Source organism: Eleutherodactylus coqui, chromosome 2, assembly GCF_035609145.1.
Source record: "Eleutherodactylus coqui strain aEleCoq1 chromosome 2, aEleCoq1.hap1, whole genome shotgun sequence".
NCBI classification, from domain to species: Eukaryota; Metazoa; Chordata; class Amphibia; order Anura; family Eleutherodactylidae; genus Eleutherodactylus; species Eleutherodactylus coqui.
This window is the reverse complement of record NC_089838.1, coordinates 155,898,254-155,910,298: the sequence shown is the minus strand read 5'-3', so window position 1 is coordinate 155,910,298 and position 12,045 is coordinate 155,898,254. Positions and strand designations below refer to the sequence as shown.

Sequence of the window (12,045 nt, the reverse complement as noted above, 5' to 3'; positions counted from 1 at the left end):
ACTAGGGACGGATAAAGGGAACACTTACTACAGAGGCTACTGTGGGGGTCACTGTTACTAAAGAGGCACTGTGGGGGGGTCACTACTACTACCAGGGATGATATAGGAGTCACCATTACTACTGAGGCCACTGTGGGAGTCACCATTACTAATGGGGCCACTGTGGGAGTCACCATTACTAATGGGGCCACTTTGCACATGGCAGAATACCTCAAGGTATATTTACACGTGGCGGAAAGGCTACAGAATGTCCACAGCAGAAATTTCCGATGCAATTTCTGCAGCATTTCATCCCAAAAATAAAAGTCAAAATCCGTACCATTGGTGCAGATTTTGACTGGAAATCAGGTGTGTATCCGCAGCCAATTTCATACTATGCGGCGCTCCCATTACCTCCTCCGTAGGCTTCCAGCTGCCAGTGGCCTGGTCAGGTGAGGTCACTACGGGTAACTGGGAGCAGTTAGCCGGGTAGCGCTGACGGCGGTAAGCCTACGGAGGAGATGAGGGGGAGCGCCACATAGTATGAAATCAGCTGCATATACATGGGTGATTTCCAGTCCAAATCTGCACCAATGGTACAGATTTTGACTGTTTTTTGGGTGCAGAATTGCTGCGGAATTTGCTCCCTGCCTTTTTTTTAAACGGCCGTGTACTTTCTAGAACGATGGAGGTAAAATCATACGTTGTCATAAGCCCCCGCCCGCACCACACCACTTGGTCCTGCTTGGACTGGGAGACTTCTATGGTCTCCCAGGGTCAGGAAGTAGCTGAGGCCAGATTTATTAACTGGCGTATTAATAGCTCTTTTGTATGAGGTGGTGGTGTAACTCCCCACCACCTCATACAAAAGGAGTATTCCCATAGTGACCATGATTCGCCAAGATGGCACTACCCCTTTAATCGTGTCAGTGTTGCAGACCATGCCCATGTATAAGATGATGTGCTAAGCTACAACTCTTATCAGTAAGACCTATCTGATAAAAGTTCACTGGTCTGTAGAGGAGACATCAACCATAGAAGGAAGTCCACATCCAACCACAAACTGTCAAGAAGCAGAAGACCCGGCACAAGACTAGACTGCAAAAATAATCAAGACCATTTAACACTTAGGTCCCACAGCGTTTTACGGATACGGTCGTGTTAATGAGTCTTTTAACAACCACAGAACATGCAGAATGCAAAATGCTGCAACACACTAACAAAAAATCCCATCAGCACCACAGATCACATGAGTGTGTACCTCTATGTGTTACATGTAGCCTATAGCTGCCAAAGGCAAAACGCATTTGCTATAACAAGACATCCATAGTTTTACGAAAAGGGAATCGGTCACTGGTTCCATGCCGCCCGAACCACAACCAGCATGACCCCTGGACAGGTGTGCCTATTGCCCCCGTGAGTTTTCTTGTGAAACGCTACAATTTTTCACATGGACCATAGTGAAAACTGGCCCATGAGAATAGCCTCAGACTAAAGTGTCCGTGTGCAAATCACGAAATACACGGGCATAAGATATGGCTGTCTGAATAAGGCCTTACCCTGCCACACCACCGCAGGTCAAACAAAGCACTACTCAGCTCCGGTTACAATCAGCTGGCAATCCGTCAGCTCTCTGCTCCAACGGATGGGGTACTGAGCCGAGGAGCCATATGTACTTTGGTTTCTCTAACAGAATTAGCGCGAGCAGCTCCATCCAGAGACAGGTAGCACCATCATTACAGGTCCCTGTCTGTTGGAACCAAGGCAATTTGGTCTCATGGCACCCATTACGTAAAATGCCTTTGGCCTCTGTTTGCAGTGGTGTCATGAATGACGAAACTGGACGCTATGCAGTGGAACCGGACTGTCTTCAGCAACTAATCCAGGTTTAGTTTGGGCACAGATGACGGCTGTGTTCATGTCTGGAGACCTGGGGGTGAGAACCTCAATCCTGCCTGTGCTGTGGAGCGGAACACTGCCCCCTGCTGGTGTGATAGTCTGGGGGCATTGCATACAACAGTCGGTCACCCCCAGTAGTGGTATGAGGGACAATGACAGCTCAGCGATATGTTGAGGACATCCTGCAGCCACATGTGTTCCTCTCATGGCGGCTTCCAAGAGGCATTTTTCAGCAGGATAATGCCCGGCCGCACGCAAGATGTCACAGGAATGTCCCCACAACATTGTCACACTTCTGTGGCTGCCCGGTCACCAGATTTATCACCAATAGAACATGTATGGGACCATCAACAGTCTTGTTATAGCTAATGTGAACTGATATGCCGCAGGATACCATACTGAACCTGCATGCCTCCATATCCACCTGTATCACATCTTGCATCCAAGCTAGAGGTGGTACAACAGGGTACTAGAGCCTCCATGCCCACCTGTATCACATCTTGTATCCAAGCTAGAGGCAGTACAACAGGGTACTAGAGCCTCCATGCCCACCCGTATCACATCTTGTATCCAAGCCAGAGGTGGTCCAACAGGATACTAGAGCCTCCATGCCCCCCATATCACATCTTGTATCCAAGCTAAAGGCGGTACAACAGGGCACTAGAGCCTTCATGCCTGCCCGTATTACATCTTCTATCCAAACTAGAGGCGGTACAACAGGGCACTAGAGCCTCCATGCCTGCCCATATCACATCTTGTATCCAAGTTAGAGGCGGTACAACAGGATACTAGAGCCTCCATGCCCACCCGTATCACATCTTCTATCCAAGCTAGATGCGATACAACAGGGTACTACAGCCTCCATGCCTGCCCGTATCACATCTTGTATCCAAGCTAGAGGCGGTGCAACAGGGCACTAGAGCCTCCATGCCCACCCGTATCACATCTTCTATCCAAGCTAGAGGCGGCCCAACAGGGTACTAGAGCCTCCATGCCTGCCCGTATCACATCTTCTATGCAAGCTAGAGGCGGCCTAACAGGGTACTAGAGCCTCCATGCCTGCCCGTATCACATCTTCTATCCAAGCTAGAGGTGGTTCAACAGGGTACTAGAGCCTCCATGCCCATGCGTATCACATTCAAGTGTTCAGTTTTCTGCAATAAATGATCCTTTTGCTCTGATATGTTAAAGGGGTTGTCCCACGCCGAAACGGTTTTTGTTTTTTTCAACAGCCCCCCCGTTCGGCGCGAGACAACCCCGATGCAGGGGTTAAACAAGAACACCGGACAGCGCTTACCTGAATCCCCGCGCTCCGGTGACTTCTTACTTACCTGCTGAAGATGGCCGCCGGGATCTTCTCCCTCGGTGGACCGCAGGGCTTCTGTGCGGTCCATTGCCGATTCCAGCCTCCTGATTGGCTGGAATCGGCACGTGACGGGGCGGAGCTACAAGGAGTCGCTCTCCGGCACGAGCGGCCCCATTCAGAAAAGAAGAAGACCCGGACTGCGCAAGCGCGTCTAATCTGGCGATTAGACGCTGAAAATTAGACGGCTCCATGGAAACGAGGACGCTAGCAACGGAACAGGTAAGTGAAAAACTTCTGATAACTTCTGTATGGCTCATAATTAATGCACAATGTACATTACAAAGTGCATTAATATGGCCATACAGAAGTGTATAGACCCACTTGCTGCCGCGGGACAACCCCTTTAAGCACTCACTTATATCAATGTTACAATCACACAGAAAGTTTCATTAGTTTCCGACAACTCCTATGGAAGGGATTATTTTTTGACAATGAGCGTAAGGGAAATACTGGCCCTTCTTTTTGTATCCAGTTCTCAGTTTGGGTCTGTAAACTACATGTGTGATTCCAGCTTTCACACGAACATATTACAGGTACTTTTTTTGCACCAGATCCAACCATGGGCCTACTGACCACAGATCAAGGCATCATAGACTCATATGATGCTGTAAGTTCAGCTCAATAGACCCATGTTCTATATCAGGGTACAGCATCTATGACACTCTTAAGGTGCCCATGCACAGACTAAAATAATGAAAATTAACCATTTTAACCAAAACCATTGTTAATTGGGTGGAATTTAACAACAATCGTTTCAGTGACATACAGTCATCGCCTGCAAAGAAGCTGCTCATGCTTTGAAATTTACCGCCAATGGTCAGAGACAAAAAGAAGCAGCGTACTAACAGCACACATACAATCCATATCCACTACTATTACATTATTAGACTTTAGGCAGACCGCTTACACAGGAACTCCTAGGGAATAAGCGGCAGGTCCATGCCCTCCCACTGTCATCCGGGGTAGAGAGCCAGTAGAGTATAGAAGGGGGTGTCCTATGACACAAACCTCCTCTACCACACGATAACTGATTGTTGGGCATTCGACCACTGGGTATTATTGTATCTTGACGCCACCAGAAGCTAGGGGTTTGACAGGAGGAACGCCCCTCTCACACCCTCGCTCCCGATTGGCTCAAGAGGTCAAGGTCCTGGAAGGAGCTAAACTGCATTACTGTGGGAAGCGCCGTTGTGAGTAAGCAGGCATCTGTGTACGTTAGCCGCCATTCTGCTGCAGTGCTGTTATAACCGCAGCTCACCGCCTGTCCTCTTTCTGGTATCTGCGGCCGGTGCCTATAACCGAGTCCCCCGCCGCTGTTGGCTCCCTGTTCTCCTAAAGCACTGTGCGGGGGACACATGTCAGAACGTGTAGCACGCCGCTGTAGTGCTGCTGTGTATGGATGGCGTCTGTCAATTTGTGGAACCCCGGCGCTGTGTCCTTCTTGCAGCTGACTGCAATGTAAAAGACACCTGGGGATGGGGGGAATGGAACGGCTTCACCGGCAACCGGCTTTACGGCACTGTGCGCTCCCTCATGGCGACCCTGCTGTGCGCTTCTACACAGAGCGGGGTGCCGCCTTTTAGCCCGCCGGACGGGAAGGAGTTTTCAGCTGGAGCAGGGGCTGGAAAGAAACAGGACGTGCATGCCAGGTTAGATTGGAGCTGCAGCGTGACCTTACTGGGCTGGCAGGACCTGCAGCCAACCCAGCTCTCCAGCCAATCCAGTACAGGGGGTGTAACCCCCTGTCAATCTTGACTCCAGCAGAACTTCCTGGTGGCGTCAAGATACAATAATACCTGACCACTGAGACCATCACTAGAAGGGAGACCCTGAAAGTCATGAAATTAATGGAGTAGGTGGTCACACATACATACCATCATGACATTTCAGTGGGACTGTAGGAGATAGTTGAGTGCTTGAACCCAGCCATTTCCGGCAGTCACATTGTAATAAATGGCGTGGCGGTGTGAATGTGTGACCACAAGTGCCTTCAGGACCAGTGGAGATCCCAATGGTTGCATCCCCACATATCTGATAGTCACCTGCTCCCCTGAGGAGCAGGGATAGCCCCTTTAAGACATACTCAACCAGTGCATGGTTTCTGCTGCGCAGTTGTAATTCACAAGACACAAATCTGCACGCACTTGTCGCACTTCTGTAGCTAGGACAGGTTATGTTCGTTAAAGCCATGAGCACAGAAATCAGTAATAAAATGGCAGAACCGCATCATCTGAATATACCTCCATGGTCACATTAAAGGGGATCTTCAGAGTTGGAAAAACACGGCTTTTTTCTTCCAAACACAGTGCCACCTTTGTCCGTGGGTTGTGCCGGGTATTGCAGCTTAGTTCCATTCACTTCAATGGAGTTGAGCTGCAATATTGCACACAAGCTTATGGACAAGGGTGGTGTTGTCTTTGAAAGAAAATAGCCCTGTTTTTCTAGCACATTGGATAAAAGTTAGTGATGGCAATGCCAAGCATTACATTCAGAAGGGTACCTGCGATCTATCTGCAATGTCAATTTTGAACAGGCTGTGGGTCGGACAGCTTCCATTGACTTCAACAGAAACCATCCGTGTGTATTCTGCACAAAAATAGAACATGCAGGGATTTTAGATCCGCTTGCAAAAATCGCAATCACTGCCAGCTCACCTGAGTGGACATGTGAAAGTTCCATTATTTCATTAGGTGTGGAATACTGCGGCTCGTCCGCGCGGGTAACAATCGCGGATTCCACGATTGAAATCCGGTTGAGCGCAGCTGGCCTAAAGCTTCTCCATCACGTCTACTAATACCAACAAAAGCCTCTGAGGACTTAGAAGAAAAAAAAAAAAAAAGTTGAAATCACTGCCAGAAGTGCCTAAACCTGGGGGCGAACCGGCTACACTAGTAGCAAGTGTGCAAATGGGACTTTTCTGACATCTGTAACTCTATGGTGAGGACAAAAACGGTCATCCATATGTGCTGTGAGAGGAGCCGACCAGTCTGCATGCGGTGCTACACGTGTAGGGATCCTAGAGGGACCCATCATGGGGAGCCGCGCGGCAGATCGCCACTTACTAAACTCGCACACAACTTTCCCACAGAGTAACCGGCACAGGCGGAGCTAGGACCCGGCAGCCTCCTCGCACACATCCATTGCAAACTCCTAAAGAGAAGACAGAAGATTCAAGAGAGAGGATCCCCGGGACAGCCCGTCACTGTACCCCTTAATGCCCCCCCCGCCACTGGCAGCCGTGGCCGCAGCAGCCCCGCCGCCCTCCTCCCCGTGCAGAGAACGTGGCAGCCCCCTCCTACCTGTACTCAGATTGTCGTTGATCTTGAGCGGGACCCTGAGGATGTAGACGAGGAAGAGCATGAAGAAGAACCACACGGTCCACAGATAGGTCCACGACCACAGCATGCACGCCTTCAGCTGCTCCAGGAAGCCTGCCCCAGCTTCAGCCATATTTTATTGTGTGGTGCTGCCCCCGGCCCTGCCCGTGTGTGCGGCCCTCACCGCAGCCAATCCCAGGAGAAGCCCTCCCCTCGCTGCCTCCTCGCGGCGGCTGACAGCTTCGGGGGTTGGGGGTCACTCAGGGGCTCTGCGGCCGGCAGCGGGCTGTCCCCCAGGAGTCGAGCTGCATTCACACGGGCCAGAAGTCCTGCGCAAAACACAAGCCATTATCAATAATGACGCTATTTACACCGCTGCGTTTTCTCTCGCCGCGAGACAGAAGAATCGCTTCATGTTTTATTTTCGTGCGCCGTGCAATGTGAGTCGCACCCAAGCGTGCCGCCCTTGTGAATGCACCCTGAGGCTTTATTCACACCAGCGTTTCTGCGTTTTTACCTCCGCTGAAAGTCGCGACCATCTGACGCATCAGCTTCCAATGTATTCGTTCAGATGAACAATTCTTAAGTCGCGTAGAAAGTCGCGCTGGAAAAAGTAGCACATACGTGACCGAAATCAACAAGCGAAATTACACTCTGCCGGACAAGATAGTTCTGGTTCTGACTGATATACGCCGGCGGCTTCCATGGACTCCTATGGGAGCTGCAAAAATGGAGGGGGAGGAGTTTAGCGGCGTCCAACGCAGTGAAAAGCTTACAGTTGCCTGTTTAGGTGTTAGAAGTCATTCCGGCGGGCTGAGGCGTGTTCTTTCGCTAATACGTCGCACCGGGCCGTATGGATGAGAAAGCTCTAATTAAGCTCGGGACTTGATTGCGTCTTTTCTTCGTTCACGCAATTTTGGGAGCATGCGGGTAAAAACGCATCCGCTCGTGTGAAGGAGCCCTGAGGCTAGCTGCACACTTGCATTAAAACAACATTCAAGTTACAGCCGCAAAAAGTGCCCGTTTTCATACATGTGGAGTCCGTGTGCCCTCTAACCAGTCCGTGTGCCAGCTGCCATGCGCATGCAAAAGATTTTATGTCTAGCAGTCCTGGAATATACAAAGTGCGCCACAAGAATGAGCCCTGCACCGCACTGTTATGAAACCTGGCCAAAAGAATATTTGTTGCTCATAGCAACCAATCACAGCGCAGCTTTTATTTACCTCAGCAGTATAAGAAATGAAAGCTGAGCTGTGATTGGTTGCTAGGGGCAACAAAAATTACAGGGGAAGTGAGTTTTTAATTCCGCCAGTATTCATCGACGGGTGCTGAAGAACGCTCATGGAACATTTCACTCAAATCCCTGATTTTCCCCAAAAATAAGCCGTACTCAGATTTGTGGGAACTTTCAGTGACTTGAAATATAGACCCTACCCCAAAAATAAGCCCCAGCTGCAACACGCTTCTTGCAGTCCTCGGACGCCCACAGAAAATCAATTCCTGTATTCATAAATTCCACCTACAGGAAGCAATGGCTCTGATTGGTTTATCGAGCGCTACATTGATTGGTTCTTCGACCGCTGCTCAGCCAATCACAGTCACTGCGTAGAGGAGGCGGGATTTATGAATTGCTCAATCAATGCGTCGGCTCAGCCAATTCATAAATCCTGCCTCCACAATGTGATAGCTGCGATTGGTTCTTCGAACGCTGCTCAGCCAATCAATGCAGTGCTTGATAAACCAATCACAGCCATCGCTTCCTGGAGGTGGGATTTATGAATCCCGTAACCTGAAAGTGATCCTGTCTGGGCAGCCGGGGACTGCAGGAACCACGTCGGAGCTCCGGAGAGCAGCGGGAGGGACCCTGCGCTTCTTGTGGGACAATTGCATAAAAGTTAAAGTTTTATTTACCCTCACAGATTGGATCTGTGATGAGAACTGAAACTACTCGACTCCTGCCTCCGCGATGTCACGCGGCGCTCTGGTCCGGCAAGAGCCTGATGCTACCTTCTCCACATGCCCGCCAGACGTCAAAATGTCAGGCGTATGGGCAGAGGGCCTAGGAAATTGAAAATCTCCCTGCTCCTGGCTACCAAAGGTAACCGAGAGGCTGAAGATCTCATTGGGGGCGACGGTATGCAGTCCCTGGTCCCATGATCACTGTTATCCAATGGATAACGGCAATTATGAAAAAGTTTGTTTCACTTTCCCTCGTGGATCCAATCCGTGAAGGGAGGTAAAATTACTTACCTAAGGCCCCCGGATTTGTCCCACAACAGGATCTTCTGCGCATGCACCCATCGGCAAAGTGGCAGACGAAAGGGCAGAAGCTGGGGAGGGCCCTGGCAATTTAAAATCTCCTTGCTCCTGGCTACCAATGGTAGCCAAGAGCGCAGGCCAGTGACCGTAGGCTGCGGCGATCGTTCCCGGTCACCCTTATCAAATGGTACTGATGTACCTTAGGCCGGTCTCACAAGACCCGATAAGAATTGTGGATTCTGCATGGGTTTGATCTGCGGATCATTCAAATGCATTGCATTCCACAATTCCGCTCCCATTAGCGGGTTGAAATTATGTCATCTACTCGCAGAAAACAGAACGCAGCAGGTTTTATTTTACCACGGATATCCGCAACATAGAGCCCATTGTGCTCTACGGTCACCGATACACAATTTAATTGCATAGGGGCTAGGGTATATCGGCTGCAAGTACCAGCATCATCCTTAAGCCATGGCACACGATATATAAACAGTGTACTGCGCATGACTGCCTGTGTGAGTACGCAGTGCATGCAGGACCACGGCTGGGATCCGCTGCAAGCAAATTCACATACAGCAGCGCGAACCTTGCGTTATTCAGATCGCTACCTGTAATATGTAATTTACAAGAACTGGCCTTCCTGCAGATCCATGGGCAGCTTGTTGAAGGCCTTCTGTGTGAGACCACCGCACCTCATCAAGCTTACGGAGACTCACGAAACGCCACTTTTTACACCCCATCCCTGCTGCTGGAGGTCAAGAAATACCCCCCAAAAAAGGGTCAGGTTTGCAGCAAGCATGGGAGGTGGAGGGATAACCGGTTCTATTGCCCCATGTGCCCATCCCAACCAGGCCTCCGTAATTATCCATTTTAAGATACACCACACAGTTTTACATTATTACTCTTATCTAAGATTTAGGGGGTGCCAAAAACAGGGGTATCCCCTTTGGGGTGCAAATCCTCATTTTCATGTGCACTGTAGGAAAAAAAAAACTCTTTAAAATGACATTTGCAAAACTATGAAATTTTATTTTTTCTCACCAAAAGTGCATTAACTCCTGAAAAAAACGAACAAAAGAAAAACCCGTGGGGTCAAGATACTCATGACACCCTGCAGAGAATATATCAAGGGGTGTATTTAAAATGGGGTCATTTGTGAGGTATCATTCTGACACCTATAAGCCTTTGCAATCTTGGCTGGGTGTAGGAAAACAGAGTTCCTTAAAGTTTTATTTTAAATTTGTACGTCTCCTAAAGGGTTAAAAAAAAAGCATAAAACAAAAAACTAAAGTTTTTAAAATGTGCTTCCTTAATAAAGTAAATGGATGGAAATATATCTTGTAAAAAATTTGTACAGTATGTTTGCACATTTGACATATTCCAGTGAAAATGTGAAAGACTTCCAAATTTTCCCAATGTTGGTGCTTTTAATAAATACACAAACTATCGGTCTATTTTTACCACCTAAATGAAGTACAATATGAGGCGAAGAAAAACAATGTCAGAATCACTTGGATATGCAAAACTTGCAAATTATTCTATGTTAAAGTGACCGTAGAAACAAGACACCGAAAGATGGCAGATTTATTTTTTTTTCCATTTTACTCCACTTAGAACTTTTAAAAAGTGTTTCAGTACATTATATGGTACAGTAAATAGCACCATTGAAAACTACAACTCGTCACGCAAAAAACAAGCCCTCATACAGCGACGGCGATGGATAAATATAAAAGGAGTTCCAAAATTTTTTTTAAACAAAAAAAAAAAAAAGCTTGGTCACTAAGGGGTTAAACAACGTTAGAATGCGACGTGCTATTATTCAGTTTTACCAGTGTAAAGCAGGTTTTCATTTTACAGAAACAGAATTACTTTGCGTTATGAAATTTTAAAAATGTGTTGCACTGTAATCTTTCAAATGACTGAAAGTTTGAGATATTTTTGCATAAGTGTTAATAGCCATTAACACTATCATTTGCATGTAAATGAGCCTCCAGGACGTGTTTGCAGAGCCCAGTGTGTGTGATTAATAACACCCAGCTGTAGCATTTGGGGCTGCAGGCAAATTACAATATAATCTAACAGACTCCTGCAGAGAAAACGGCATTCGGTCTATTAAAAGACACCATCTCTGTAGGTAAATAATGGATTTTAAGTTCACCCTAAAATCGTTCCGACGAAAAGTGTGCGATGCCCGCGTTTACAGGTAACGCTCCCTCGGCCATACACTAAGTGTAAATGAGTTATCTTGCCCATGGTTTCTTGTAAATCTTTAAACTGCATCAGAATGGAAGAATAGTCTCTCGCAGTTAGGCCTGTCAGACAGCTGTATGCGAGTTTCACCCGAGAATGTCAGGCACATGTGTGCGGGCCGATCTGCAGGGACAGTGGACACTGCATGTGCCATTCTCCTCCCTGATATGAAGGAGTGCCCATGATACATATAAATCCAGCCTTGGGACTCTGAGAAGCTACACACATCAATGACATAACACTCAGCGGAGCATAGCGGCTGCTTGGTAATCCCTGACACTATGCGGTCTGCACTGGCAGGGTTCGGGCTGCATTCTATCTTCTGTTTGTGATATTTTCATGTAGATTCAGAGAAGTCCCCATGACCACGCGATTGTCCCTCGCAGTCCCACTGGACGTCTGCTGTGCTGACCACATCTGTTCCCAGACTACTAGAGGAACATTAGGACTCTGGCCTGTAGTAAGGTGGAGTAAATATATGCGGGGAATGACTTGGCCTGGCATTACAGTCCAGTAAAGCAGGCATGAACCATGTTAGTAGTATGCTTCTATACTCTACCACACTGTAGCAACCTTTCCTGCCTGCCGCCAGCACTGCTACAGATGGACAACACTTCCTAAGACAGGAGTCAATGAGGTGTGATATATACAGAAGATACATGGCTCAGCACGAAAGCCTCTCTCGAAGGTGCTGTAAGTATCCCTAAGACCTCATGCACACAAGCTTATTTTGGATCAGTTACATGGATTCCAAATATAGATCGGAAGGTCGTATATATGACCAGGACTGAATTAAGGGATTCTTGAAGAAAACCAGGTCCTTAACGGAACCTCATTCAGGACTAAAGCAGTCGTAATGGTTTTACCCCTTTTGCACAAGACCTTAGAAAGAGGTCCTGTTCTTCCTTAAAAAAACATTTATCTTGCATGGAAACGTACCGTATTTTACAGATGGGACTTTTTTTTTCTAGAAT

The 12,045-nt window shown here is 48.0% G+C and overlaps 1 protein-coding gene across 4 annotated transcripts in view; it reads right to left on the bottom strand.

Moving 5' to 3' along the window:
- ST7 (suppression of tumorigenicity 7) overlaps nucleotides 1–6,745 on the bottom strand; it is a 97,002-nt gene extending 90,257 nt beyond the window's left edge. Inside the window, exons 1-2 of one of the 4 annotated variants that reach the window (XM_066591813.1) lie at nucleotides 6,544–6,630; nucleotides 6,307–6,394 (exon numbers count right to left, since the gene is read on the bottom strand). In XM_066591813.1, the coding sequence (XP_066447910.1) occupies nucleotide 6,307 (1 nt within the window). In that variant the 5' untranslated portion in view covers nucleotides 6,308–6,394; nucleotides 6,544–6,630. Of the gene's footprint in view, nucleotides 1–6,306; nucleotides 6,395–6,543 lie in introns of all 4 variants that reach the window. The other 3 variants (XM_066591811.1, XM_066591810.1, XM_066591814.1) reach the window with 3 other exon arrangements.
- Nucleotides 6,746–12,045: the final 5,300 nt, after the last annotated feature.